This window comes from Bos taurus, chromosome 5 (genome assembly GCF_002263795.3).
Source record: "Bos taurus isolate L1 Dominette 01449 registration number 42190680 breed Hereford chromosome 5, ARS-UCD2.0, whole genome shotgun sequence".
NCBI lineage: Eukaryota > Metazoa > Chordata > Mammalia > Artiodactyla > Bovidae > Bos > Bos taurus.
The window spans coordinates 114,618,510-114,646,157 of record NC_037332.1 but is presented as its reverse complement, the minus strand read 5'-3'; the positions used below and the strand labels follow the sequence as shown (position 1 = coordinate 114,646,157).

The 27,648-nt window shown below is 52.7% G+C and overlaps 1 protein-coding gene across 1 annotated transcript; it reads right to left on the bottom strand.

Moving 5' to 3' along the window:
* PNPLA3 (patatin like phospholipase domain containing 3) lies at positions 1–27,648 on the bottom strand. Its single transcript, XM_005207459.5, is given in 10 exon segments — positions 1–5,492; positions 5,495–5,529; positions 7,042–7,146; positions 12,062–12,194; positions 14,995–15,195; positions 18,248–18,308; positions 19,448–19,657; positions 22,816–22,881; positions 24,061–24,293; positions 26,749–27,648. Coding segments are annotated over 10 exon segments (1,323 nt in total). The 5' UTR covers positions 26,936–27,648; the 3' UTR covers positions 1–5,400.

Here is a 27,648-nt window from a genome sequence, read left to right as displayed (position 1 = left end):
GCAGTTGAACAATCACAGTTGTTATGAATTATATCATGATGAACGCAGAAATTTAATATAAAATATAATTACAGGGGCGGCATCATGGTAACCACCGTCGGTAACCGGGCAAACAGTCTTTCAGTCTCCACTCTACACACACATTTTATTTCCTTAGCAAGACTGGGCTCATGCTTCTCAGCAGGCTCTGCTATCTGTTTACCAAACAGACGGTTGCTCCCTGGCATGAATCACACTGCACACCAATGATTCCTGATACTGGAGCATCCCAGCATACCGAGCGGATCATCAATATTTGACAAGGTGGGAGAAACTTGAGAATGTTTTACACGCTGATGAGAAACCCGCAGTGCTGGAGAGGTGAGGGCCTGGGGGGCGGTGAGGATGTTGGGGGGTGGCCTGGGGTCAGCGAATGAGGAGGAGACAAGGCACCAGTGAGGCGGAACCCGGGATATTCCTAAGAAACAGTAATACACTTCCTTGTCTTAGTGCACATTTGAAACGAATTAATAAAACACATGCTGATCGTAAGAAGATGGAATAATCACAGACAGTAAGAAAATAAGTCCCATGTAATCCTATCTTAACACATCTTTTTCCCTACGATGACATCAGACCCAGTGCAGAGAATACTATCTAAATGGAAGTGTCTTGGTTATTGTAAAATGCTGCTAAGGTGGGGTTGCATGTGTTTAGACCCGGGCCATGGTTCTGGGAGAGAAAGCCACTGGGACCCCGAGCACCGGGCTCAGGGAAGGTGTGAGGGTGTCACCAGGAGTCCAGGTCAGCTCAGCAAGGGGACAGTGCTTTGACTTGGGGCCCAGGTGGCCAGAGAGCCCACCACTCAGCCTTCCTCACTCGGGAAGTGAGGGTTACCAGCACAGGAGACCTCAGAAACGTGAGGAGCCAGCCAGGAGCCCCCACAGGGCACTTCCCTGCGCTGCGAGCCGACCCTGTGTTTTCACAGGCAGCCCCTGCCTGCTGCCCTCACGGTGCTGTGCTCTGTCTGACCCTGCTGGTTCTTCGGCTCCAGGACACCTACACGATGTGGGGGAGAGCTGCGACTTTGCACGCCCACAAGTAGGATTTGAGCTGATTGTTCCTTTCCTTTTTGGTATCCTCAAATGCATAAATAAGCAAAACGCACGCCACATTGCTCCTTGGGTCATATTACACGGGGCAGTGGGCCCATGTAATCTGTGCCTGCTAACAGATTACCACCCTGGAGAGACGGTGCGTGCCTGCCTCCTGCTCGTCTCCATTAGAGCTCTGGCAGGGGGAGGGGGAGGCAGGTGCCAGGGTGACTGTCTTATGCGCTGGATTTTTATTTTCAAGGCTTCTTCTCTGAATATTTTATTGATTCTCATAATAGATAATTCAACAGATTTTAAGAATCCTTTATGTTTAATATCAGTTCAGTTCAGTTCAGTCCAGTCGCTCAGTCGTGTCCGACTCTTTGTGACCACATGAACCGCTGCACGCCAGGCCTCTCTGTCCATTACCAACTCCCAGAGTCCACCCAAACCCATGTCCATTGAGTCAGTGATGCCATCCAACCATCTCATCCTCTGTCATCCACTTCTCCTGCCCTCAATTGTTCCCAGCATCAGGGTGTTTTCAAATCAGCTCTTCACATCAGGTGGCCAAAGTATTGGAGTTTCAGCTTCAACATCAGTCCTTCCAATGAAAATTCAGGACTCATCTCCTTGCAGTCCAAGGGACTCTCAAGAGTCTTCTCCAACACCACAGTTCAAAACCATCAATTCTTCTGCGCTCAGCTTTCCTTACATTCCAACTCTCACATCCACACATGACCACTGGAAAAACCATAGCCTTGACTAGACGAACCTTTGTTGGCAAAGTAATGTCTCTACTTTTTAATACCCTGTCTAGGTTGGTCATAACTTTCCTTCCAAGGAGTAAGCAAGTTTTGATTTCATGGCTGCAATCACCATCTGCAGTGATTTTGGAGCCCAGAAAAATAAAGGCAGTGACTGTTTCTACTGTTTCCCCATCTATTTGCCATGAACTGATGGGACCGGATGCCATGATCTTCATTTTCTGAATGTTGAGCTTTAAGCCAACCTTTCCACTCTCCTCTTTCACTTTCATCAAGAGGCTCTTTAGTTCTTCTTCACTTTCTGCCATAAGGGTGGTATCACCTGCATATCTGAGGTTATTGATATTTCTCCTGGCAATCTTGAGTCCTGCTTGTGCTTCATCGTGCCCAGGGTTTCTCTTGATACACTCTGCATAAATGTTAAATAAGCAGGGTGACAATATACAGCCTTGACGAACTCCTTTTCTTATTTGGAACCAGTCTGTTGTTCCATGTCCAGTTCTAACTGTTGCTTCCTGACCTGCATACAGATTTCTCAAGAGGCAGGTCAGGTGGTCTGGTATTCCCATCTCTTTCAGAATTTTCCACAGTTCATTGTGATCCACACAGTCAACGGCTTTGGCGTAGTCAAGAAAGCAGAAATAGATGTTTTTCTGAAACTGTCTTGCTTTTTTGATGATCCAGCGGATGTTGGCAATTTGATCTCTGGTTCCTCTGCCTTTTCTAAAACCAGCTTGAACATCAGGAAGTTCATGGTTCACATATTGCTGAAGCCTGGCTTGGAGAATTTTGAGCATTACTTTACTAGCATGTGAGATGAGTGCAATTGTGCCGTAGTTTGAGCATTCTTTGGCATTGCCTTTGTTTGGGATTGGAATGAAAATTACCTTTTCCAGTCCTGTGGCCACTGCTGAGTTTTCCAAATTTGCTGGTATATCGAGTGCAGCACTTTCACAGCATCATCTTACAGGATTTGAAATAGCTCCACTGGAATTCCATCACCTCCACAAACTTTTTTCTTAGCGATGCTTCCTAAGGCCCACTTGACTTCACATTCCAGGATGTCTGGCTCTAGGTGAATGATCACACCATCGTGATTTACCTGGGTCATGAAGATCTTTTTTGTACAGTTCTTCTGTGTATTCTTGCCACCTCTCTTAATATCTTCTGCTTCTGTTAGGTCCATACCATTTCTGTCCTTTATCGAGTCCATCTTTGCATGAAATATTCCCTTGGTATCTCTGATTTTCTTGAAGAGATCTCGTCTTTCCTATTCTGTTGTTTTCCTCTATTTCTTTGCATGTTCGCTGAGGAAGGCTTTCTTATCTGTCCTTGCTATTCTTTGGAACTCTGCATTCAAATGGGTATATCTTTCCTTTTCTCCTCTGCTTTTCACTTCCCTTCTTTTCACAGCTATTTGTAAGGTCTCCTCAGACAGCCATTTTGCTTTTTTGTATTTCTTTTTCTTGGGGATGGTCTTGATCCCTGTCTCCTGCACAATGTCATGAACCTCCATCCATAGTTCATCAGGCACTCTATCAGATCTAGGCCCTTAAATCTATTTCTCACTTCCACTGTATAATCATAAGGGACTGATTTAGGTCATACCTGAATGGTCTAGTGGTCTTCTCCACTTTCTTCCATTTCAGTCTGAATTTGGCAATAAGGAGTTCAAGATCTGAGCCACAGTCAGCTCCTGGTCTTGCTTTCACTGACTGTATAGAGCTTCTCCATCTTTGGCAGCAAAGAATAGAATCAATCTGATTTCGCTGTTGACCATCTGGTGATGTCCATGTGTAGAGTCTTCTCTTGTGTTGTTGGAAGAGGGTGTTTGCTATGACCAGTGCGTTCTCTTGGCAAAACTCTATTAGCCTTTGGCCTGCTTCATTCTGTACTCCAAGGCCAAATTTGCCTGTTACTCCAGGTGTTTCTTGACTTCCTACTTTTGCATTCCAGTCCCCTATAAGGAAAAGGACATCTGTTTTGGGTGTTAGTTCTAAAAGGTCTTGTAAGTCTTCATAGAACCGTTCAACTTCAGCTTCTTCAGCGTTACTGGTTGGGGCATAGACTTGGATTCCTGTGATATTGAATGGTTTGCCTTGGAAAGGAACAGAGATCATTCTGTCGTTTCTGAGATTGCATCCAAGTACTGCATTTTGGACTCTTTTGTTGACCATGATGGCTACTCCATTTCTTCTGAGGGATTCCTGCCCACAGGAGTAGATATAATGGTCACCTGAGTTAAATTCACCCATTCCAGTCCATTTTAGTTCGCTGATTCCTAGAATGTGGACATTCAGTTGTCATCTCCTGTTTGACCACTTCCAATTTGCCTTGATTCATGGACCTAACATTCCAGATTCCTATGCAATATTGCTCTTTCCAGCATCGAAAATTGCTTCTATCACCAGTTCCATCCAGAACTGGGTGTTGTTTTTGCTTTGGCCCCATCCCTTCATTCTTTCTGGAGTTATTTCTCCACTGATCTCCAGTAGCATATCAGCCACCTACCAGTCTGGGGGGTTCATCTTTCAGTGTCCTATCTTTTTGGCTTTTCATGCTGTTCATGGGGTTCTCAAGGCAAGAAGACTGAAGTGGTTTGCCATTCCCTTCTCCAGTGGACCACACTCCATCAGCCCTTTCCACCATGACCCGTCTGTCCTGGGTGGCCCCACACAGCACGGCTTAGTTTCATTGAGTTAGACAAGGCTGTGGTCCGTGTGATCAGATTGGCCTGTGGTCTGTGATTGTGGTTTCCATCTGTCTGCCCTCTGATGCCCTCTCTCAGTGCCTGCTGAAAGTTATGTTTAATATAACGCCACCAAATATTTAGGATAGGGAAGTACTATTGCCTGGAAAATCCCATGGACGGAGGAGCCTGGTAGGCTGCAGTCCATGGGGTCGCTAAGAGTCGGGCATGACTGAGCATCTTCTTTCATTTTTACTTTCATGCATTGGAGAAGGAAATGGCAACCCACTCCAGTATTCTTGCCTGGAGAATCCCAGGGACAGAGGAGCCTAGTGGGCTGCCGTCTATGGGGTCACACAGAGTCGGACACGACTGAAGCGACTTAGCAGCAGCAGCAGCAGCAGCAGCAGCAAGATGTACCAGAGCACACGTACGTTACCACCTCATAATGCCCCCCGAAACCAGGGGTGTCCTTGGGAGGATGGCACCCCACCTCGCCCGACACAGGTTGCTTTCTGTACGGAGAGATGGGACCACAGTCCTTCCCCTCAACCCCCGAGACTGCACAAATGGTAGCCCGGCTCCCCCCGGTAAGGACCCCGATCCAAACACCAGTCACCCTAGGAACGTGCCCTGGGACAGCCGAGTGGGTGACGAGTCAGCCACAGATGCCCCCACGCCAGGCTCCCTTGTGGAGTTTCCCAACCGAGCCAACGATACTTAGAGACTCATATCCTGGATATGCTTGAGCTCTGCACCCACCGCGCACACCAAGAGTAGCTTCCTAGCTTTTTGTTAGACAGAAAGATTGCCTTTGGTTTCAGGACACTACAAACTCAGCACACAGGTCATTCTGCGGACATCATAGTTGTCAGCTCTGGCCTCTGCGGGACGTCCACTGGGTGGGTGTCCGGGTCCTCGGAGGAGCAGAGAGCCCAGCGACGCCCACAGTGTCCTGGTTGTGGAGGAAGGCCGTTGGCCGCTTGCTGGGATTTGGGATCTGAAACAAACGAAGAATTCTGACTCAGCCGCCGACCTGCCGCTCTGGTCTGCAGTGTCTGTGGGGATGCGGGAGGGGGGACATTGTCACACGGTCTGGGGTGTGCAGGGTGGCCCAGCCCAAGTTCACCACCTCCTCGGATCCCCCATCCCCGTGCTGGGCTGACATCACCATCCCAGGCCTCCAAACCTGTGGCCCTCCCAGCCACCTGGACACCTCCCACTGGACGTGCACAGGCCCGGAGGAGCCCATCGGTCACCTCCAGGCATACCAGCTCACCCGCCAGGGTGGCCCTCTGCAGCCACACCACCATCCCCCCTACCACTGCTCCTGCCTGCCAACCAGCCTGGAGCTCAGCAGCGCCTCCCAGCTGCTATCATCCTTCTGACTGGAGGCTACGAACAGCACTCAGCCCTGCAGTTTCTCTGGAGAGCAAGCCCTTCCCCTCGCTGGGCCAGTTCTGCCCTCTCTAGGAATCCGGCCTCCACAAGCCCACTGCTGTCATTTCCCAGCACAAGCCAGACCCCTCCATCCCTACTTTAAACCTTCCATGTCTGTTAATAGAAACCCTGGAGGGCTCGTCTCCCAGGCACCTGCCATGTGTCAGGACTGAGCTGGGGACTCCCAAAGCCTCACAGACACCTAATGGGGTGAGGAGGCTCACCCCCGGGGAACGGGGGAGGAAGCCGAGGTCCACGACTTTCAGGACAAAAGTCCCAGAATCATTTCTGGGACCAGGCCCTTGCTCCTCATTAGCTTTCAGAATTCAGGAAGTGGTGGCAGCAGTACCCAGGCCATGTTAACAGTGTGGACGGCCGGGTTCCAGCCCAAGAGACCAGGATTCAGGGGGTCTAAGGTGAGACAGGAATTTCTATTAACAGATGCGCACACATTCACACACACACATTCACACACAGACACACACGCAGACACACACACAGAGGGGCCCTGCCCCTCTCTCCCTGCCTCACCCCCTGCCTGTGCTACCGGTACCCAGAGCCACTCCCTTTAGGCAAACCAATGCTACCTGTCCACTGGCCCTGCTCCTGCTCCATCAGCCAGCTCCCCCCTCCTCTGCCCTCAAAATGGGCTCAGTGGGGGACTTCCCTGGCTGTCCAGTGGCTAAGACTCTGTGATCTCACTGCAGGGGGCCGGAGTTCGATCCCTGGTCAGGGAAAGTAGAGCCCACACGCGAGAACTCAAGATCCCACATGCTGAAAGTAGGACCTGGCCCAGCTAAATAAACAACTTTTTAAAAATTACGCTCCATGGACACACATCCCCGGGCTTCAGCACACTCTCTGCAGGGGAGTCTCGGTCACTAGCTTCCAGCAGGTACACTGGGACCTCTGATGGGCCCAGCGGCCTCCCGTAAGGCAGGGCCTCTGGCACCAGGGGACACGGTCCCTGCCCCCTCTCCGGGGTCTGATGACATTCCTAGGATGGTGCGTGAGGCCTGAGCAGATGAGAGGGTGCTGGGTGGACCCCCAGTCCCACAACCAAATCACTTACCTGGAAGCGGGGAGCAGACGCGCCATGGCTTGAGAACACACGTGGGAGGTGGCCGACCACAGCCACTGGATGTCGCCGGGCATGTCTGGAAGCCACGTCACCAGTCTGCAGGATGGAAACGCAGACACGCACACCTCGTACGTGAGTGAAGACGAGCCACAGCAGAAAGGACAAGAAGAAACCCACCCCGAAGGCAGACACCTGATGCCAGTACCGTCGTTCAGGTACTGCCAGGGTCACTTCTAACCCCAAGCTGATAAATTCTGCAAGGCAAACCCACCTAAAAGCCTAAAGCAAAATGAGGCCACTTTGGACTCAGGAAAGCTCAAAGGACTTACACGGAGATAAAAGGCCTGGGTCTTCCCAGAGCCCACTCCTCTGGGGCAACGTGGACCCTGGCACACAGCATCTTCTGGTTGAGACACTATCCCCTGCGCCCACATCGAAGGTGGTCGGCCACACGCGTGCCCGCAGAGGAAGCTGCCAAGGAGGCCTGACCTCTGCCCTCCAGGCTTCCAACACCCCGGACACAAAAAGGACCCCACGTCTCGGGCTTCAAGAAATGTCAGCGGAGGACTTCCCTGGTGGCTCAGTGGCAGAGCCTGCCTGCCAATGCAGGAAGCATGAGTTCGAGCTCTGCTCCAGGAAGATCCCACACACTGAGGAGCACCTAAGCCCATGCACCACTGTTGGGGGCCAGAGTGAGGCACTCCGCCCGTGGCAAAGGTCATGAGGAAGGAGGCTCGACATACGCAAAGGCGGGATCGAGCCTCAGGAGTCCCCCTGGAAATCCTCGAGCATCTACCCCCATAACCAGAGCCTGCCTGCTTTACTATTTTGTGCTCCCACCCACACCTCTGACTTTACGGGGGGCTGTCCCCCACCACCTCTTTCGGAGAAGGAGTTAACCTAGAGCTCCAGTTAATAAAAACTCCTGGGCGTGACAAGAGTGTTTTAACCTACAAACTCCTCTGAAGGTTCTCTAGCCTGCCTGACAGGCTTGTCCGGCCACATGTGATTGCTCACAGCCTCCCAACTGTGAGAGGCACGAGATGCTTTAAACCTTCTAAAAACAGGTTCCTTAGAAAAGTTAGAAAACTATTAGGATAAGTATAATGGGCTGATTAGAAATCGTATTGGTGAAGGGTTTTTCATTTGTTGAGCCAATGTTTGTTGCTAAGTCTCCACATCCTCTGCCCTTACACATGGTAACGAATATATAGAAGAAATAAGTATTAACCTTCGATATTAATCACGTTAGACCTTATGCTAAGAATTCTTTTCTTAACTAAAACCCACTACACTCTCACCCTATAGGAATGTAACTTTATTTGGGTGGTGTCTGTTTTAAGAATAATCACCCCTGGAGAAATAAGTGTCCTGGTTGACTGACTGCTGTCACAAGGAGAGGGTCATAAATTGTCAGCAGGCCCCCTGGCCAGAAGATGATGTAACAGCCCTACGACCTCTGTATACATTGGTATGAAGCACCTGACTTTGATAAAAGTCAGGACTGCTGACCCCACGTGACTTTTGCATAATATCTCACTGTATAAAAGTAGACCATGGAAAATAAAGAATTGGGATCAGTTTCTCGAAATACTGTTCTCCCCATATTGCTTTCTCTCTCACTCTGGCTGAGTGTCCATCTGGAGCGTGGAACCTGCCATGCTTACTAATTATGCCTGGGCTTCTAAGATCCAACCGGGGAGGCCTCAGTGTCTCCTCTCCTTCGGGAGAACAGAAGGACGCCTGCGGCCTACGTAAGTGGTGCAAGCTTCTTGTCTTGAAGTTTTATTGGTCTCCCGCGTAAACCAAGCTACTCAGCCTCTTTTCTCCACTGCATTTTCCTACTGAGCTATCCTCATCCTATTACTCTTTACATCTTTAATTAATATCTAATTGAAGCTACTGTATCCTGATCCTCGCCGACGCCGTCCCCGCTTCGCATACCCTGGATCAGCCGGGGCTGGAGCCCGGCACACCACAACTACTGAGCCTGTGCTCTCCAGCCCGGGAACCGCAACTACTGAAGCCCACGCGCCTGAGAGCCCATGCTCAGCAACGAGAGGTCGCTGCAGTGGGAAGCCATGCCTGCACCTGGAGAGCAGCCCTCACTCACCACAACTAGAGAAAAGCCCACGCAGCAACGCAGACCCAGCACAGCCAAAAATAAAGAAATATTCTTTAAAAGTGAAACTGTTAGTTCCTCAGTCGTGTCCGACTCTTTGCAACCCCATGGACTGGAGCCTCTGTCCCTGGGATTCTCCAAGCAAGAATACTGGAGTGGGTTTCCATTCCCTTCTCCAGGGGATCTTCCCAACCCAGGAATCAAATCTGGGTCTCCTGCATTAAAGAAAGAACGAAAGAAAGAAAAACCTACTGTATAGCACATCGAACTCTACTCAATGTTATGTGCCAGCCTGCTTGGGAGGGGGATATGGGGGAGAATGCATACGTGTATATGTATGGCTGAGTTCCTTCACTGTTCACCCAAAACTATCAGAACATTGCTAATCGTCTATACTCCTATAAACATGTTTTTGGTGTTAAAAAGATTAAAAAAAAAAAAATGTCAAGGGACTTCCTGGTGGCCCAGTGGTAAAGAATCTGCCCTCCATTGCAGGGGACGAGGGTTCAATTCCTGGTCAGGTGCCGGGAGCCGGCATATTGCATACTGAGTGCACATTGCATATTGAGTGCAGCACTTTCCACAGCATCATCTTTCAGGATCTGGAATAGCTCAACTGGAATTCTATCACTGCCGGGAGCCAGCGTGAGGAGCTCCACCCATGACAAAGGTCATGAGGAAGGAGGCTCGGCATATGCAAAGGCGGCATCGAGCCTCAGGAGTCCCCCTGGAAATTCTTGAGCGTCTATGCCCAAAACCAGAGTCTGCCTACTTTCTGCTTTCTGCTCTCACCTACACCTCTGACTTTACGGGGGGCTGTCCCCCACTACCTCTCTCTGAAAAAAGAGTTAGCTTACAGCTCTAGTTAATAATTCCTGGGTGTGACAGTGTTTCAACCTACAAACTCCTTTGGAAGTCCTCTAGCCTGCCTGAATAGGTTTTTCCGGCCACATGTGATTGTTCAGAGCCTCCCAACTGCGAGAGGCAGGAGGTGTTCTAAACTGTCTAAACACAGATTCCTTTGAGTAGACAAAAGATTGATTAGAAATTGGATCGGTGAAGGGATTTTCACTTATTGGGCCAATGTTTGCTGCTAAGTCTCCATACTCCTTACCTACTGTGTCCTTGGCAGTGTATTGATTGATAGAATGGGTGTATAGAAATGTAAGTAGTAGCCTCAATGTGTGTAACCTTGGACCCTTGAGTTAATTCTTTTCTTGATTGAGCCCACCTCACCTTTGCCCTATAGGAATGCAGCTTTGTCCAGTGCTTTTTTGGAGGCTGGTGCCTGACTTTGGAATAATCACCTTTAGAGAAAGATAAGTTTCTTAAAAGGTTAACAGGCCTCCTGGCCAGAAGATGATGTAATTCACCTGAACTTTTGCATATGATAACTTTGAAAGCCTGGCTTCGATTAGGACCAGGAACTGCTGTCCTTGCATGACTCCACCCCTTCCCCCATTATCCTCTATGCACAACTTAAGGTATAAAAACTACTGTGGAAAATAAAGTACAGGCCTTGTTCACTGAAACTTGGTCTCCCCATGTCGCTCTCTCTCTCAAATTCTGGCTGAGTCTCCATCTGGAGCGCAGAACCCGCCACACTTGCTAATTATGCCTGGGCTTCCAAGATCCGACCGGGAAGGCCTGTGTCTCCTCTCCTTCGGGAGAACGGAAGGACGCCTGCGGCCTATGTAAGTGGTGCAAACTTTTTGTTTTGAAGTTTTATTGGTCTCCTGTGTAAACCAAGCTACTCAGCCTCTTTTCTCCACTAAATTTTCCTACTGAGCTATCCTCATCCTATTACTCTTTATATCTTTGATAAAATATTTAAATAAATAGGTCGCTGACGCCGTCCCCGCTTCGAATACCCTGGATCAGCCGGGGCTGGTCCACGGCAGTCAGGGAACTAAGACCACACACGCCCCAGGGCAACTAAGCCCGCTCGCCACGACTAGAGAAGCCCACGTGCATCCTGGTCTGAAAACCAAGCACAAGCACAATACACGAATCAAAGAAGTTATCAAAGTCCTTTTTTAACACAAAGGAAAAGGAAGGAAAAACTACGCCAGAGCAGCCAGCCCTCCTCCCAGGGCAAGGCAGGTGGCTGACTGGCAGGGCTGGGGAGTGATCTGGGAGGTCCAGCAGAGCCAGAGAACTGAGCCGGATTTTGAAGGATGGCTGGGACTTTTAGGGGCTTCCCTCATAGCTCAGTTGGTAAAGAATCCGCCCGGTTTGATCCCTGGGTGGGGAAGATCCGCTGGAGAAGGGAAAGGGTACCCACTCCAGGGTTCTTGGGCTTCCCCTGTGGTTCAGCTGGTAAAGAATCTGCCTGCAATGTAGGAGACCCCGGTTTGATCCCTGGGTTTGGAAGATCCCCTGAAGAAGGGAAAGCCTACTCACTCCAGTATTCTTGGCCTGGAGAATTCCATGGGGTCACAAAGAATCGGACATGACTGAGCGGCCTTCACTTTCACTTTGGGACTTTTAAAAAGACAGACTGAAAGACATGCTGACTACGTTGCAAAAAGAAAATAAACACTAAAGAAAATCTGAAGAAAACGGAGGGAAAACCATGCCCGGGAATCCAGCAGCCACACAGCGTAGGCCTCGGGATCCTTCCAACGCACAGGAATAAATCCCCCTCCCTCCCCAAAACGCAGACCTACGAGAAGCCACAAACCTGAGGGAGCAATGAGAAAGGAGCTGGGGTGGCCAGGGGCTCCCGACCAGGCACCTTTCCAGGGTGTTCCACGCAGACGGCGAGCTCCACCCAGATGTGCAAGGAGCCAGGCTCTGGGCTGAGCGCCCAGCGTGACTCCTCTCACTGAATCCTCACCCTACCTCCAAGCCCCGAGAGGAAGCCAGAAAGCCACGGAAAGCGTTCACCTCTGGACCACAGCGATGGCAGACTCCACGGGCAGCGTACAGGGCAGCATCACGTAGGACATGATCTTAACTGGTAAGAAGTTGCAAATCCTGTTTCTGTACCCATCTGGGTTTCTGACTGCCTTCCTCAGTGCTGAAAAACACAAGTTGGAGGTCTGTTTCCCACCAGCGTAAAAACCAACCCACCTTCCCCAACTGGTGCCTGGAATTTCTATAAATCCTACCAAACCTGGCAGCTAAGCAATCAGAAAGTGAAAAAGTGAACGTGAAAGTTTCTCAGTCGTGCCCCACTCTTTGTGACCGCATGGACTGTAGCCTGCCGGGCTCCTCTGTTCATGGGATTCTCCAGGCCAGAATACTGGAATGGGTAGCTGTTCCCTTCTCCAGGGGATCTTCCCAACCCAGGGATCGAACCCAGGTCTCCCACATTGCAGGTGGGTCCTTGACCATCTGAGTCAGCAGGGAAGGAATCAGAAGCTATGACAATTGAGGTCAGATGTGGAATGTGCCTACACAGCCCTTGGATCACCGACAGGACACAGGATCCCTTTGAAAGAGTCTCCTTTAAACTGACTCCCTGCACAAGGGAATGGCAACCCACTCCAGTATTCTCGCCTGGAGAATTTCATGGACAGAGGCGTCTGCTGGGCTACAATCCACGGGGTCACAAAGAGTTGGACACGACTGAGCAGCTTTCACTACTACATTTTACTTCGTTTATTTTTTATTTATTAAATTTATTTGGCTGTGCTGGGTCTTAGCTGTGACATGTGGGATCCAGTTCCTGGACCAGGCATTGAACCTGGGCCCCGTGCTTTGAGAGCTGCACTGACTCTTAGGCACTGCACTGAGGCTTCCAGAATGGAAATCCCACTTCACTACCTCTTTAAATTACTTTTGGAGGCAGACACAATTGTCTCAAATCTCGCCAGCCCAGGCTTCATGAGCTTTGCTTTGCATCTGCAATTGGATTCCGCTCTGCCACCTGGGACCCCTAGCCTTTGTGATGACCTCACCATGCCTCAGATCACAATAACCTGAGCAGCTGCTGGTCAGTGCAAATCCTAGGGCATTAGTACCTAAGGCAAGAAACGGCATCCCTTTCATCTTTGTTTTATTCAGCGGCTCTGTTGTGTCCGACTCTTTGTGACCCCGTGGACTGCAGCACGCCAGGCTTCCCTGTCCTTCACCATCTCCCAGAGTTTGCTCAAACTCATGTGCCTTGAGTCAGTGATGCGATCCAACCGTTTCATCCTCTGTCGCCCCCTTCTCCTCCTGCCCTCAATCTTTCCCAGCATCAGGGTCTTTTCCAATAAGTCAGCTTTGAAGTGAAGTCAAGTTGCTCAGTCGTGTCTGACTCTTTGCGACCCCGTGGACTGTAGCCCACCAGGCTCCTCCGTCCATGGGATCCTCCAGGCAAGAGTACTGGACTGGGTTGCCATTTCCTTCACTTTCCCCAAATGCCTGACTGGAAACTGGACGGTGCACTCATCTGTCCATCAGATAGTTTGTGATGACACGATAAGATACATCACCTTCAGTGAAGGTTCAAAACTGTGGTTTGGGGAGGAGGAAGACGTTTGGAGGGGCTCCTCAAGAGAGAGAAGACTCTTAGATGGGAGGACAGAGAGCAAACAGCATCGTCAAAGAACGGGCCACCCCAGGAGGCCCCCTAGAAACCCAGTGTGTTTGGACTTTTGAGCAGAGAGCACAGCAGGTTAACTCAAAACTCAGCTAGAGGGTTTCCTGGTGGTCCAGGGGATAAGGATCCTCCCGCCAGCGCAGGGGCCATGGGTTCTAGCCCTGGTCCAGGGAATTCCATATGCTGTCGAGCACTAAGCCTGTGTGCCACAACTACTGAGCCCTCGCGATGCAGTGACAGAGCCCGTGCACCTGGAGCCTGTGCTCCGCAGCAAAAGAAGCCACCGCAATGAGGAACCTGGGTACCACAACCAAGAGTAGCCCCTGCTCGCTCAGGGACAGCAAACAAGACCCAGTTCAGCTCAGTCAGCCAGTCGTGTCTGACTGTGACCCCATGGACTGCAGGACGCCAGGCCTCCCTGACCACTGCCAACTCCGGGAGCTTGCTCAGACTCATGTCCATCGCGTCGGTGATGCCATCCAACCATCTCATCCTCTGTCATCCCCTTCTCCTCCTGCCCTCAATCTTTCCCAGCATCAGGGTCTTTTTCAGGGAGTCAGCTCTTCACATCACGTGGCCAAAGTATTGGAGTTTCAGCTTCAGCATCAGTCCTTCCAGTGAGTATTCAGAACTGATCTCCTTTAGGATGGACTGGTTGGATCTCCTTGCAGTCCAAGGAGACTCTCAAGAGTCTTCTCCAACACCACAGTTCAAAAGCATCAATTCTTCTGCGCTGAGCTTTCTTCATAGTCCCAACTCTTATATCCATACATGACTCCTGGAAAAACTATAGCCTTGGCTAGACGGAACGAAGACCCAGTGCAACCAAAAATGAATTAGATTAAAAAAACAAAAACAAAAACCCAGCTGCAATGTTATGTGCCAGCCTGGGTGGCAGGAGGGTTTGACAGAATGGATACCTGTATGGCTGAGTTCCTTCACTGATCCCCTGAAAATATCAAGACACTGTAAATCAGTTCTACCCCAATATAAAATGTTTTTGGTGTTAAAAATAAATAGATAAATGAAATAAAAACTCAGCTGGAGTTTGTTTTCCTCTGCCCATGACCAAATGGGAAGGGAGACAGAGCAAGGACCCAGGGGGATGGGAGGTCCATGCGCGGAGGTGGGGGTCCCGACCAACCTGCGTTGGTCGCTCTGCCCTGTTTCTCCCGGGGCAGCAGCAGGACCTTCCTCCACAGCTCACGGGGAAGCCGCCCTTCCTCCTCTGAAAGGGTCACTGACCACCGCCTCCTCTGCACCCCCGCCTCCCCGCCCCCAGAGCCAGTACCCATGCTGAGCTCGGGCGACAGGGTCTCCAGGACGCCCTCGTCCCAGGTCAGCACGCGGAGGCGCAGGTGGTCCAGCAGCTCGACTGCCTCAGGCCCCGCCTCCCACGTGGCCACACCCAGAAGAGGCTCCAGGCTCCTGGGCTCCGACTCTGCCTCTGCGGGGGCCGCGCTCAGGCACGGATGGGGCCCCTCACGGATGCCTGCGAAGGGCACGGAAACAAAACCCATCAGGCGATTTCAGGCAGCAGGGCCACTACTCGCCCAGCCACCTGCCCACCCAGCTGGAGGAAGCTAACAGGCCTGTTATAGGTACGCAGCGTGGATCCACCTGGGAATAATCCGCCTGGGATCCCCCCGCTCCAACTCGAACAGGGACCACCACTCCTAACAGGGAGAGCGCAGGGTGGTACTTGGAAGGGGACGGATGAGGCGGGCAGCTGGCTCTGTCACGCACCAGCCGTGTGGGCTCTAGAGGCACATGTGGATTCATGAGGTTCAGAGAAAAGGATGATTCATAACAACTGAACCACTCGAGAAGCCCAGTGTTTCCGGCCCTGCACGACCCACGCAGCTGCTCCCAGCTGAACGCTGAGGAATCAGAAGCCAGAGAGGTGAAGGGATTTGCCTAAAGTCACACAGCCGACACGCGGCAGAGCGATATTCAAACCCAGGTCTGATATCAAAGATGGCACCCTTCCGTCACCCGACCTTGAGAAGAAGCCACAGGTTGGAGAGTCTGTGCTGGCCCTGCCCTGGGTGCCAGGGCTCAGGGGCTGATCCCCGTGGGTGATTCCTGTTCTCACACTGCGTGGGGACGGTGGGACGGGTAGACTTGGATGCCCACACCTCCCCGGGCTCACCTCTCGCTTCCAACCTCAGGTTAAAAGCCCAGGGGCTGTCCCTGCATGCCCCTCGCCTCACTCCCAAGCTACACCTCCCGCTTCGACTCCCTTGCATCTTTCCAGCCTCTGACACACAGCTCAGCCTCTGGGGACTTATTCTCTCTGAGGAATGTGTCAGAGAATCTGTTTCCAAGGAACACCTGTCCCGCCCCCATGCATCCTCTGCTGAACCCCAAGGAAGCCAGGGTGACCGAGGCAGAACTTGGCTTAGATCCTTAAACCCAAACCCAGCACCCATGCTGCAAGCGCCCAGCCCACGCCAGGATTTAGAATTACTAAGAATCAGTCAGCATCATTCACTCCAAACTCCTCTTGCTACAGATGTGGAAACAGAGGCCCAGAGAGAGAAGGAGCTTGCCCAAAGTCACCTAGCAACTTCTAGAGGGTTCTTCATTGTCTTTTATTTCCAGGTGGCTCCCAAATGCCAATCCCAGTTCAGACCTGCTTTCTAGAACCTCGAACTCTGACATCACCATGCCTTCTGTGTACATGCCTGCTAAGTCGCTTCAGTCGTGTCCAACTCTGAGACCCTGTGGACTGTAGCCCACCAGGCTCCTCTGTCCATGGAGTTTCTCAAGGCTAGAATACTGGAGTGGGTTGCCAGGCCCTCCTCCAGGGGGTCTTTCCGACCCATGGAACAAACCTGCGTCTCCCACGACTCTCGCGTTGGCCACTGGGTTCTTTACCACGAGTGCCACCTGGGAAGGCCCAGTCCCTCTGCCAACCACCCAAATCTGTCCCAGGGCACCACACATGGGGCTCTCGAGCTTTCCTGCAGGACCCGCGCCCTCCCAAGGGCCCAAACTGTGAGCACCACCCTCTGCTCCGGTCCCAGCCACAGACGCCAAGGGTAGGACTTCATCCCCGAGTCCTCCTCCTCGGCAATCTCTGGTGGGTCGTCTCCAAGTCCTGTCCCCTCCGGCCCCTTCCACCTTGCTGCCGTGACCCCAGCCAAACCCATGGTGGCCACCTTGACCGGGGATGTTGGCCTCACCCTCTCTGTACTGCAGCCAGGGGCCCTGGCAGAGCTCCCTCTGCCTGCCCTCACTCCCACGTCAGCAGCCCTCCCTGGCTCCCTATGGCTGTGAGATGCAAGCCCCTCTCCACCTCCACAAGGCCCAGCCTTGCCCCTCTTTCCATTCACCCCCATTCCTGTTCCCCTCTAATCTGTTCCTCTGTCTCCCACCCCCACCACTCCAGTGACACATGCCTCTTTTCACCTCGAACAGACTACCTGTCTGCAGGACTCATGCTCACAACCCCCCATGCCTAGAACATTCCTGTTCACCCTCAAAGCATCACTGCCGATTTGCATCCTCCCAGGAGCCCTGCTTTCCCCTGCCTTGCAGAACCCCACCCGCCTTCCCCTAACTGAACCCCAGCTGAATCTACAGCATCCTCTACGTTCCTGCCAGGGCACTGAGCCCTCTGGCAGCCTTCTATTCAGCTACCTGGCCCCTCCCCAATCCCAAGACTAAGCTCCAGGAAGGCTGAGGCTACATCTGTCTACCCACTGTGGAGTCCCAAGCGCACAGCCAACTGCTTAGCACCCGGAAGGTATACGGTAAGCACTTTCTGAGCAGATAAATACACGAATGTCCCATGAACCACACCAGCTCCTCGGCCTCGGACAAAGACTAACTCAGAGGATCAGTGACTGTAGCAACCGTTAGTGTCGGGGAAAAATAGCTCAAGACACAACTAATACTTGGTTCCACACTAACATGTGAAGAACCCAAGTTCCCCAGCCCAGACCAGCCAGGACCTTCCCCAGAACACAGCTGGGCTGGTGGGCGCGGCCCACACCTGGCTGGAGGCAGCTCTCCTGATGGCTTCACCTGAGACTCAGAAACCATTTCTCTTCCTTCCTCATCAAACTGCTGCGGCTAAGTTGCTTCAGTCATGTCCGACTCTGTGTGACGCCACGGACTGCAGCCTACCAGGCTCCTCTATCCATGGGATTTTCCAGGCAACAGTACTGGAGTGGAGTACCATTGCCTTCTCCCCATCAAACTAAAGGTTCACAATTGTTCAAGCAAAAATGAAAAAGCAAAGGAGCTGCCTTCGGCTGGCAGACAGGGACACTGCAGAGGGAAAGGAACCCTGGGGCTGTGACCTCTGCAGGGTCAGCCAGGCTCACCCCAGCCCTGCTCCCCAGAGTGCGGGCCGTGGCTGCCTCCATTTCTCCATCTGTAAAATGGGCCAATGATTTCCTATCTCTCAGGGCCGAGCCTGATGGCAGGTGAATGTGCTGAGCGTTGAGTGATGGCACCAGCATGGCTCCCCTGGTGACCAAGACTGAACAGAAAAGTGACTCAAAGGGCATGCCTGCCGCCCTCGCCATACGCACCGTTCTTCTCCAAGAACCTGAGCGCGTCCACATATCCTTGAAGGCACAGCTCTCCAAGCATCTGTGGACAAACCACGTGACGTGAACCGCAGGCGGAGTCACTAAGCGGCAATCCTTCCAGCAGCGCCTGAAGACGGCAGGCACAGAGCCAGGAACCCCTGAGCTCTGAGTCGACACCGCCTGTGGACAGGGTTCTGCGCTCCCCCAAAGAGGCAGCCCTGCTTCCTGGCAGGACTCCCCTCGAAGGACACCCTCTCCACGCGAAGCCTGCACTGGCGCCCCAGCATGATGGGAGCTGGTTCCTCTGGTGTCCTTTGGTCCCTGGATGAGCCTCCATCCTCACAAATACCGGGGCCTGATCTGCTTGTCATGGGACACTGAGCTGCCTCCTCTGAACTCAAACCACATGGGCACCTGATGCTGTGGTCCAGCCTTATCTCTACCCATGACGACACGCCTTCACGTACACTGTATGGCATGGCCTTCTTTCTCCCCAGAGAGCTGTCACTGTGCAGATTCTACCAACTTTCTTACTATATTAGGGTGGTAAGGTCCACCACACTATAGTGACAGTCAAAACAAAAGATTAAATGGGGAATTTCCCAGTGGTCCAGCGGTTAAGACTCCACGCTCTCAGGCCAAGGACTCGAGTTCAATCCCTCAAGATCCTACAAGTCTCAAGGCACAGCTGGGGAAAAAAAGGAAAAGATTAAACCACCAAACGCAGTGTAATTCTTGACCATGGCTGCCAATAATCACTGGGGGACTCACCTGGTGGTCTGGTGGCTCAGGCTCTGCACGCCCAAGGCAGGGGGTGTCGACCTCCGGTCAGGGAACTAGATCTTGTGCCACAACTAAGACCCAGTGCAGCCAAATTAATTAATTTAAAAAGAATCATCGGGATAATTAAATAATAAAAAACAAAACACCCTACTGCCCAGGCTGTGATGTGCTATGGTCGGTCATGTCCAACTCATTTGCTCCTTTGCCTTGGGATTTCCCAGGCAAGAATACTGGAGTGGCTTGCCATTTCCTTCCCCCAACTCAGGGATCGAACCCACATCTCCCGAGTCTCCTGCATTTCAGGCAGATTCTTCACCTAGTGAGCCATCCGGGAAGCCTGAACAGCTGCTGGGTCGCCTGGCAACGAGGGACGCAAAGGGGAGAACAGCACCCCCAGAACTCACAGCCCCCTCTCACCTTGACATCCAGCATTAACAGCGACCGGAACATCAGGTAGAGGTTCTCTGTGCAGAACTGCATGTTGAGCTTGGTGAACCCTTCGTTAAGAAAGAACGTGGACTTGACTTTGGGGCAGATGTCGCTCTCCCCATAGAAGGGGGACACAGTGATGGTCTTTTTGGAATCAACGAAGGGCATGATATCAGTTACTCCTCCGTCCACGTATCGCTTTTAAGGGAGAGGACAAAAGAAAAGGACACCCTGTCATTAGCTCTGGGCTGGAGTTCTCTGTGTGCTTCAGATTAGGGATAGAGACTTCTCAGAGCCGCAGGGAGACCTAGTGAGAGACCAGGGAGTTTGGAACAACTCTTGCAGCAAATCCCCAGCGAGCATTTCTGTGCCAGGCCAGGCTGCAGGCTGGCACTCAGGACTGCCACATGCTGTTGCGCAGTGCGCGCACTGCACCAGAACAGTGCCGGGTGAAGAGGCACACGGAGGCTGGCGCCTGGCCACGTTGCTGGGCCCAGTCATGAGCGCCCCCAGGCGAATCCATGTAATTCGCATTCACTAGGGGCGCTGAGCGCACTCAGGGCAGAGTGTGATGTAGATGGCGCCAAAGAGAGACAGATGGTCATGGGTTCGATTCCCGAGGCCCCTTGCTGCTTGAGCGATCTTGGACGAGACACCTAACCTGTGGTCCTGACTCTCTGTCCACACCTGGGCAATGAGAACCAGCACTGGAGACTTAAATGACATGGCGAACCCGGGACTTGCGCTCTTAAAAACTGGCATCTTATCCCACAGGAAAGGAGCATCTGGGTAAGCACTGTGAGAATCCATTTTCCTATATTCCATGTAAGCGCTCAGGAACTCTGTTGTGTCCAGCTGTTTACAACCCCAGGGACTGTGGCCCACCAGACTCCTCTGCCCATGGGATTCTCTAGGCAAGAATACCTGGAATGGGGGTGCCATCTCCTACTCCAAGTGATCTTCCCGACCCAGGAATCAAACCCAAACTCTTGCGTCTCCTGCATTGGCAGGCAGGTTCTTTATCACTGAGCCACCTGGGAAGTCCTCCTATTAATGTATTCATAGCCTCCAACAACCTTAGTGCCCACGGTCAGGCTGAGGCAGCAAGGTTTTGCTACAGTTTGGATCGAGTCTAGACCTATGAAGCCAACATCTTGAATGATTCCCAAACCTCAAACCATCATAGTCTAGCTGTCGGTGCCCATGGTGGGGGTGGTGGGGCCTTCAAATATCACAAGGGGGAGGCTTTCCCCAGCCAGTCCTTCCAAAGGGAGAAATGCCAGGGCACACGTTGGCCTAAAATGAGTCCCGGACAGGATGGGGCATGCTCAGGCATGCCTTCAGGATCAGGAGAGTCCTCCCTGGAGGCCCACAGTGATCAGCTGTGCACACACAGCACTAGTTTCTGTATTGTAGCTGTTTGTCAGCGTCAGATCCCTCACTGGCAGAAAGGGACTCGGAACCCAACATCAGCAAAGTTGAGATTGAGATGGGCAGAAGCAAGGGACTGTTTTTCCAATTGTTTTTTATGTTTTTAATTCATGTGTGCTGGAGCCTAGGTGCTTCCCACTGTCGTCTTAGTTTCTGCTATGCAACAACGGGCAGCTGTTATACACACACACACATCCCCTCTTTTGCCGCTCAAGGTCTACTGTAAAGTCCAATGACTCCTCTGTCATGTGGGGTTTTCCTCCAGCCTGAACTTTCCTGGAGGAATGTTCTGAGTTTGCTCTATACACACACACACATGCCCTCTTTTGCCGCTCAAGGTCTACTGTAAAGTCCAATGACTCTCCGTCGTGTGGGGTTTTCCTCCAGCCTGAACTTTCCTGGAGGAATGTTCTGAGTTTGCTCAGTGGAATCCCAAGAACACTCTGCTCTGACTTTCAGCAGGTTTTGTCTGAGGACACTGAGGCTGTGACTGTGTGTGGCCCACGGCCGGGGCGGCCAAGGGGAAGTGCAAAGATGACAATGACAACAACGACAAAACAACCCATATTTACCTAATACTTAAGAGTGCCAGGCTCTGTGCCGGGCACTTCAGTGCATTATTGCAGGTAAGTTCCACAAAAGTGCAACAACTGCACACTATTATTGACTCCCAGTTTGCAATTCTTTCTAAGACTTAAGAAATGTGTCCAGAGACTTTTCTGGAGGCTCGGTGGCTAAGATCCCACACTCCCAATACAGGGGGGCCGGCTTCAGTAGCTGGTCAGGGAACTAGACCGGGGACACCACAGCTAAGCATTTGCATGCCACAACCGAAGAGCCAGAGTTCCGCAACTAAGACCCGGCACAGCCAAATCAGCAAATAAATGTTAGAAAGAAAGAAAGGAATGGATCAACGTGGCCCAGCTAACATGGGCTAAAGCAGACACTCGATTCTAGGTTTGTCTGCCAGGCAGGGGCTGTGAGAACCACAGGTGACCGCTTCATGGCTCCAGGCCTCGGTTTTCTCATCTGTAAACAGGGCCAGCTGTGTGTCTGTCCGGCGGAAGCTCCGGGGCATGAGTGAGCCTATTCGCAACCTGCCTTTGCAAGTCGCTTTGCAATGTGAGGCCCGTACTGCTGTTAAAGCGTGAACCGAAAGGGCTTCTGAAGTGCCTTCCTGCTGAGACATGGGGATGTCTCGTCTTCTCTCCCACAGCTGTGACAACCTAAACGGTCTCCAGACGTCGCCAGATGTCCCGGGACAAGGGACAGAATTATCTGACAACCACTGCCCTAGAAGGAAGCTGCCAGGTGGTCCAGCATCCAGCCCAGAGTCTGTAGGACCGACACCTCAACTTCTGTTCTTCCTCCTGAGCCAGTGCTCAGGAACAGCCACATGTGTCTACACCGGAGTTGAATCACAGCCCTGTCGGAAGCCTCTGCCCAAAGCCATGGACCGAAAAAGACAGAGTCAGAGGCAGAGAGGATTGAAACTCTCAGCTCCTCAGAATTAAACCTTAAGTGAGTAAATTGACTCTTGAGCATCTTATACTCTAAGTAGGCCACTGGGCACCTATTTCGGTGCTCATGTGGAGATTATGTGAACAGCTTATGTTACAGGTGAGCAGTTAATTATCCCACACAAAGTCAGTTTTGCTTCAAGAGAGCTTGGAAGGGGTTCAGCTGTGGAACCTCTGTCTGAAGGCTGAGAGGCAAAAGGCTTTCTTCATTTAGGGACAGGTCTCAGGGGCCCAGGGTGCCTGAGCCCAGTGCCTTGTCTTCCTTTTTTTTTTTCCAAGATGCTTAGTACGGGATCTTAGTTCCTGGACCAGGGATAGACCCAGGCCCTTGGGAGTGAAAGTGCAGAGTCTTAACCACTGGACCACCAGGGAATTCCCAGAAACACCGTTTAAAAGTGGACTTACCACGCCTCTGAAGGAAGGGGGGATCCAGCCACAGATGAAAGGGACGTAGCAGGAACAGCACAAGGCCTGCGAAGACAATGGAGAGTGAAACCACAGCACAGCCCAGACCAGGCGGCCTTTTACTCCCTGGGCCTTCACAAGCCTTCTACAAGCAAGGACAGCAATAAGCCTGAAAGCGCTGCTGGCAGAGCAGGTGCTTTTCTGAATGGTTGGATGAAGATGAGCCTGCCAACACACTTATTACTTCAGCGTGCTTGTGTGCTAGGTCACATCCGACTCTTTGTGACCCCCATGAACCATAGCCCCCCAGTCTCCTCTGTCCATGGGGTTTTCCAGGCAAGAACACTGGAGTGGAGTGCCATTGCCTTCTCAGCAGATTAGATCAGGGCTTTGCAATTACTGACACTCATCAGAATCACCTGGAAAGCTTGGCCAATCACAGACTCAGGGCCCCACCCCTAAGATTCTGATGAGGCAGGTTGGAGGTGGGGCCTGAGAGCCTGCACTTCTGAAATACCCCCAGGAGATACTGCTGCTGCGGGTCCCCGGGGGACCACGCTCTGCATCTCACCGAGCTAGTGAGCACTAAATTAAGCATGATGTAACACTGGTGCAATGAGAGAAAAGGGCTCCTGTGGGAATGCACAGGTGCTGGGACCTAGAAAATGCTCCCAGAAACAAGGTTAAGTGGAAGACGACACTGGCTGCTGAGAAGCAGCTGGTTATATTCACCAGGCAGCTGGCTCGTATGGACCCGTGTTAAGTGAAATGACGCCCAAGGCATTCTCACAAAAGACTCAGCCAAACCAAACGGCATTTTGATATCGCCAATGATCTTCTCTGTGCTAGAGCCAAGAGGACAGAAGTAACCAAGACACGCTCCCACCCTTGTGGGCTTCACTGGGCGGGTCCTCATTAAGGAACAGGCATCATTGGGAGGACGGCCACACACATAAGGTCCCTGGAGCAGGAGGTTATGAACCAAGTCGTGAAGGAGGGGGAGACACTGTTCGAAGCTGATGCTGTCTGGGACACCCCAGGTTTGCACAGGCTCTGGACCAGCCCGCTGGAGGCACACAGCTTCCATCACTCTGGTGCAGGAAGCCAACCTGCATTACGGGCAGCCAGGTTCTCCTGCATCTTAAGTAAAAAATGGGGCAGACTGGCTTACAACAGCCCCTCCCTGTGTTGCTTCCAAAACGAAATGGCCCTTCCGACTCGACAGTACCCAGATAAGCCGCTTACGTCCACGACTTCGTCTTTGGAATGAAAATCCGACACCAGCACGTTTTTTCCGTCCGACACTCTGGTAAGCGAGACGACCATCTTGCCCGAGACAAGCTGGTGGACGTTGTCAGGGAGGTGTCTCTGGAGACCGTCTCGGGTGTGCTTGCTCAAACTGAAGCCTGGGTGGACGATCCCGAATTTCTGGCTTCTGGCGCTCCGGGTGAGGTCCATGAGGATCTGCAACGTCTGGTCTGGGTGGGGGGTGAAGTGGAGGATGGGCAGGGAGGGGAAGAAGGGAGGGGGAGGGGTGGAGAGAGAAATATGCAAAGGAATGTACCACCCTGGAGGTGGCCATTGCTTTGCGGTGGGACCAGAAACCTGATGGCAAGGAAGCTGCCAACCCTCTCCTCTGTCTAGGCCTGGGCTGCCGGATCGGGCCGGTGGTTCCTGAGCCTGAGATGTGGTTAGTCCACACTGATGGGTAAAAGACGCACAGGATCCCGAGGGCTTAGAATGACGATCACAACAACAAAACGTTGACTATCTCACGGGTAATGTTTTGCGTTGATTAGATGTGAAAATGGCAATATTTGGGCTACACTGGGATAAATCAAATAAATTTCACTGATGTCTTTTATTTCTTCCACGTAGTTCAATGGACATGAATTTGAGCAAATTCCAGGAAATACTGAAGGACAGGGAAGCCTGGTGTGCTGCAGTCCACGGGGTGGCAAAGAATCAGACACGACTTGGTGACTGAAGCACAACAACTAGGAAATAAAGATACACATAATCCTGTTGGTCAGAGCCGTTCTTGACCCTCCCGGGCCAGAGGAACGAGCCTCCAGAGGCCCAGGGAGCCCTCCCTTCATCTTCATCCCTCCATCAAGGCCGGATGCCAGGAACCCACAGCATCAGAGCTTGAGCATGGATGGGCCTAACCCTGCAGGGAGCAGAGAGCAAGCGCAGGCTGGGACCTGAGTTTGAATCCTGTCTCTACCGCTTACTAGCTGAGCAACTTCAACACGTTACATCACTGCTTCTGAGCCTCAGACAGTATGTTTTTAATGTGGGACAACACTCACCTATATTCTGGAGATGGAGAAGGTTAGGTACACTAAAATCTGTACACGGTCAACCCGGAGGAAGCACCTCGTAAATTTCTAGACTTAACTTTCAAAAACACATTTGCTTATTTATTTGCTGCACCAGGTCTTGTTGCGGCACACGGAACTGTGTGAAGATCTTTGATCGTCACTGTGCAGGCCAGTTCTTCCCAGGCAGCATGCAAATTCCCAGTGCAGCATGAGAACTCTTAGTTGTGACATGTGGGATCTAGTTCCCCAACCAGGGACGCAACCCGGGTCCCTGCATTGGCAGCATGGAGTCTTAGCTACTGGACCACGAAGGAAGTCCCCAGACTTAACTCTGAACCTCTGGAAAGGGAGTCACTCAGCCCCGGGGCTCCTCTGTCCATGGGGATTCTCCAGGCAAGAATACTGGAGTGGGCCATGCCCTCCTCCAGGGCATCTTCCCCACCCAGGGATCGAACCTGGGTCTCCTGCAGTGCAGGCAGATTCTTTACCCTCTGAGCCACCAAGGACACTTTTAACCTCTAATGCTACAATTGCCAGACCGTCTAGTGGACACAGGGCCCTTTCATGCTCCATCTGACCTCACTCACTGGCCTGGGCCCCTCTGGTGGCCTGCACTGCCCTGGCAGGCAGTGCCAGCCCAAGCCCTGGTCATCCACAGATGCGGGGACGCAGAGGGCCCGGACACACCAGCAGGCCCTGACCCACTTCCGACTCCACTGGGTTCTCCCTGCACATGTGGCCCCTTTGAGGCCAGACAGAAGGCACATGATTGCACAGAGCTGCTTGGTTCTGCCAGGCTCTTCTTCCAGGTCAGCCCTGGCTGAGAGATGCGCTCAGGAACCCTGCCCAAGCCACAGGCCCTGGGAATGCTCCCCGGAGCTCCCCAAAGTCAGACAGGCAGTTAAAGCAGGAAACCGGGGCTCCCAGACCCTGCGGAGCAGTTCTTGCCAAAACCTCCAGACCCTTTCGGGGGACTTGCTGGTCCCGAGCCTCCCCCTGCAAGCCCAGCCGCTCCGCTGCACCTGTCCTCTACCTGTGAACCTCCTCCAGGCTGGATTCGGCCAACTTCCGGTGCTGGGGTCTGTGCATCGGAATCAATGAAACACTGGACTGTGTGCATGTCTCCAGGTCACAAGCCGGAGACGCAAGGGTTGGCTTTTATCACAGCTCAAGTCCAAGCTGTGCAGACTGGCTGTGTGTCCAGTCTAGTCACCCCCGAGGTCACATTTCCTGCTCTTTGCCCCTCTCCCTCTCGATGGAGACGGTTGCCAGCGTGGCCTCTCTCTCCTGGCCTCACGCAGGGGAAATGGGAACTCAGCTCCCCCGACCGCGTCACGCTCCCTCCTCCCCGTCGCTCCGAGACCACCTGGCTCTCAGTCCCTGAGTACGGTGGGGGGCTTCCTCCAAGCCCGGGCGCCAAAAGGGAATTGAGGCGAGGATGCGCTCCGGGTTTGCACGCCCCGCTTCCAGGGCTCCCCGGCGCCGGGCAAAAAAAGATGCACTGGACGACCCAACTGTTTGGGAGAGACCCCGGCTTTACCCCCGCAGGGCCCGCTTCCACCCCGGCTCCCAGCGCGCGCCCCATCCCGGCGCGGAGCCCGGGACCTACCCAGCGGGATCCCGGAGAGGAAGAAGGCGCAGTACAGCGCGCCCGACGAGGCGCCGAAGAACTTTTGCACTTGGCGGAGGAGGTGCGGGGCGTGCTCGCTCAGGCAGCGGGTCACCCCGACGTAGTAGACGCACAGGAAGCCGCAGCCGGCGAAGGACAGGCTCCAGCCGCTCTCGGGGTCGTACATAGCGGCGGGAGGTTGGGGCGGCCCACCCTGCTTCTCCGCCGGGCCAGGGCGCCGCAGCCCGGGCTATTCCCGGCGCGACGTCACCGGCCCCGCCCCCGCCCCGCTCGGACCGCGCGAGCCAGCCTCCGGGCGGCCCAGTGCGGGTAGCGCGGCCACCCCGCCCCCCCGGAGGCGGGGGCCTGGGAGGGGTCTGGACCTGCGGAGAAGAGAGCGGAAGACCTGAGCCAGGTGAGGGTGGAAGATGGAGTTTCTGCAACTTCTTTGACAGTGCAGATCGAGAGCTTCATTGCCGGTTCCTTTTCACCCCTTCAATTCAGTTCAGTTCAGTCGCTCAGTCGTGTCCGATTCTTTGTGACCCCATGAATCGCTGCACGCCAGGCCTCCCTGTCCATCACCAACTCTCAGAGTTCACTCAGACTCAAGTCCATCGAGTCCGTGATGCCATCCAGCCATCTCATCCTCTGTCGTCCCCTTCTCCTCCTGCCCCCAATCCCTCCCAGCATCACGGTCTTTTCCAATGAGTCAACTGTTCGCATGAGGTGGCCAAAGTACTGGACTTTTAGCTTTAGCATCATTCCTTCCAAAGAAATCCCAGGGCTGATCTCCTTCAGAATGGACTGGTTGGATCTCCTTGCAGTCCAGGGGACTCTCAAGAGTCTTCTCCAACACCACAGTTCAAAAGCATCAATTCTTCGGCGCTCAGCCTTCTTCAC